The 2,758-nt window shown below is 36.3% G+C and overlaps 1 protein-coding gene across 1 annotated transcript in view; it reads right to left on the reverse strand.

The window, feature by feature from the left end:
* Positions 1–1,859: 1,859 nt before the first annotated feature.
* The window catches only part of LOC102826880 (olfactory receptor 8H1-like), a 7,436-nt gene continuing 6,537 nt past the window's right edge, over positions 1,860–2,758 (reverse strand). Inside the window, exon 2 of the mRNA XM_006877603.1 lies at positions 1,860–2,752. Within this exon, the coding sequence (XP_006877665.1) occupies positions 1,860–2,752 (893 nt within the window). The remainder of the gene's footprint in view (positions 2,753–2,758) is intronic.

A 2,758-nucleotide genomic window follows, 5' to 3' on the forward strand; every position in this document is an offset into this window, starting at 1 on the left:
ATCCAAAGAACAATGCCTGAGAGCAAAGTAATTATTTTCATTTAAAACTAATTTTCATAGAAATGAAATCTAAAAATAAAAGTGGAGAATGATAGCATGGAACTACAGACCTAAACAAAATAGAGTCAGTTTAGTCATTAGGTCTTGAAATGAGTTTAAAGTTCAGCAAACGATGGAATGTTTGAGAAGGATTATTGCCTGTTTGTTCCCCTTTTCCAAAAAGGTTGAATGTTTGAACAAATTTATTGCTTTATTTTTACTTTTTTTTCCAAAAAAAACTATCTTAATGTTAAACTAGATTAAGAATACATCCAAATATAATTTACCCTCTACAATGTGCCTGCTCTTCATAATGGAAAGGATGGTCTTGAGAAGCTATTCTCACTGTCCTCCAGACTGCTGGCTTTCTGTTAATAAAGCTTGCATTGGATCTCTCCCCTTCTCTGTGATTCACTATAGTGACTGGCAGGAAGCTGTCTTTCAGTTTGGCAACAGGCTGAGCAGTGTTTCATTCTGTTTTGCATAATATTGCTCTGAGTTGATACAGGCTTGATGAATTCCAACAACAGCAATCAAATAAAGAATTAATTAATATTTTAGTGGTATGTGGAAACACAAAAGCAACAGAATATATATTTTTAAAAGTATGAAATTAATGCACACACACAAAGATACTAGTGCAGAGCAACATGAACACAATTCTAGAATGATTAGGACTTTTCTTTATTATTATTCTTATATACATTATTATTTTCACAGTTGTCTACAAGGTAGCATGTACAATTTTCTATACTTAATTATGGGAATCCTGATGTGCCTATGTAGGATAAAGCACTGCATGGTCAGTTTGAACTACAAGGTTGGAGGTTCAAACTCACCAGCAGCTCCTCAGATATCCTAGATGGAGTCACTATGGGTGAGAACTGACTGTATGGCACTTAACAATAGCAATACTTAATTCTCTTGTAAATATGCATCATTATAAGTCTACAAATGTAAAGGGCTGAGTTTATAATCATTGTTATTATATTTTTAAGTATTTGTGGATCTTTTGTTTAACCCCAAAATAATTTTCAAAACACCAGTGTATATTCTTCAGAACAATGAAAATTGTGCATTCAGAATATTGTAACAAAATAGAACTCCCAAGAGATTTCAAGGCTGTGACTCTATAAAGTTGCAGACAGCCACATCTTTCTTTCTCAGCAGCTGCTTGGTTCAGAGCTGAGTGCTTTTAGAGCTGAACCATCTGGGCTCCTTAAGTTTGTGAATATGGACAAAATCTAATGGTAATGAGGATCATAGCATTGATTAGCACTGCCTTAACAGCTCTGATTTTTATTTTTTTGAAATTTAAACTTTAGTATCATTCTAGGGGGAGTCCTGGTGTGGGGCTGTGGGTTAATACACTGGTCTGCAAAGAAGGTATGAACCACAAGGTTGGTGGTTCCAACACACCAGCTACTCCTCAAACCCTATACAGGGTCACTATGGGTCGGAACCTACTAGGCTACACCTAACATCAACAACCACAACAACAACAGATAGGAATATATCTTTTTCTCACTTAACAAAACAACAAATATTTAGAGTATTAATAAGTTACTAAGGTCATGTTCATAGGATACCAACCTAGTATTTAAAACATGAAATGCCTAATTGTGAAGCAAGAACTCTTAACCACTGTGCTGTATACTTCTTCTCTGTATAATACATTAAATAACTAGTGAAACTTTTTTAGAGATGCCAAAATCTAGCTATTATCCAAAACAGAAACAGAGAGTAATTCAAAGATTAAATTGTTTTAAAAGAGAAACAGGATAGGTATACTCAATGACTTTACATATTTAACATCACTTTCATCTTAAATTCCTCCTGATCCCTGTCTTCTGCATAAGTCTAATGAGAGCATTTTTCACTTCCTTGTTCCTAAGACTATAAATGAGTGGATTCAGCATAGGGATGACAATAGTATAAAAAACAGAGGCCACTTGGTCTTTGCCCAAGGTGTAGGACTTACTAGGCTTTAAATAACTGAAAATCGTGGAAGCATAGAAGATGGTGACTCCCACGAGGTGGGAGGCACAGGTAGAGAAGGCTTTTCGCTTACCTGCTGTGGAATTGATCTTCAGGATAGTAGAGAGAATGGGTACATAGGACACAGAGACTATGATGAGAGATACCAATAAAGTGGAACCAGCAACAATGAATATTATGATCTCAGCATTACTTGTGTCTGTGCATGAGAGGGCTATTATTGGGGATGTGTCACAGAAAAAGTGGTGGATTACATTGGAGTTACAGAAATGCAAGATGCTAATGCCAAGCACAGTGATAGTGGAATCAATAAAGCCAACCATGTAGGATGCAGTGACAAAGGAGTAGCATAATGCAGTGGACATAATAACTGGGTATTGTAGAGGTTTGCTGATAGCTACATAGCGGTCATAGGCCATTGAAGCAAGAAGAAAACATTCAGTAGCAACAAAGAAGATAAAAAAATACATCTGGCCAAAGCAACCCACAAATGAAATATGTTTGTTGGAAGTCAATAAATTCTCTAAAGTTTTAGGGACAATGACTGTTGAGAAACTGAAATCAACAAATGACAGGTGTCTGAGGAAAAAATACATGGGAGTGTGCAGCTGGAGATCCAGGTGAATGATCAGTATCATCCCTGCATTCCCCAGCATAGTAACCAGGTATATCAGGAGAAAGAGATTAAAGAGGACCACCCGGATCTCCTCAGACTCTGTCA

The sequence above is a fragment of the Chrysochloris asiatica genome, unplaced genomic scaffold (assembly GCF_000296735.1).
Source record: "Chrysochloris asiatica unplaced genomic scaffold, ChrAsi1.0 scaffold00535, whole genome shotgun sequence".
Lineage (NCBI taxonomy): Eukaryota > Metazoa > Chordata > Mammalia > Afrosoricida > Chrysochloridae > Chrysochloris > Chrysochloris asiatica.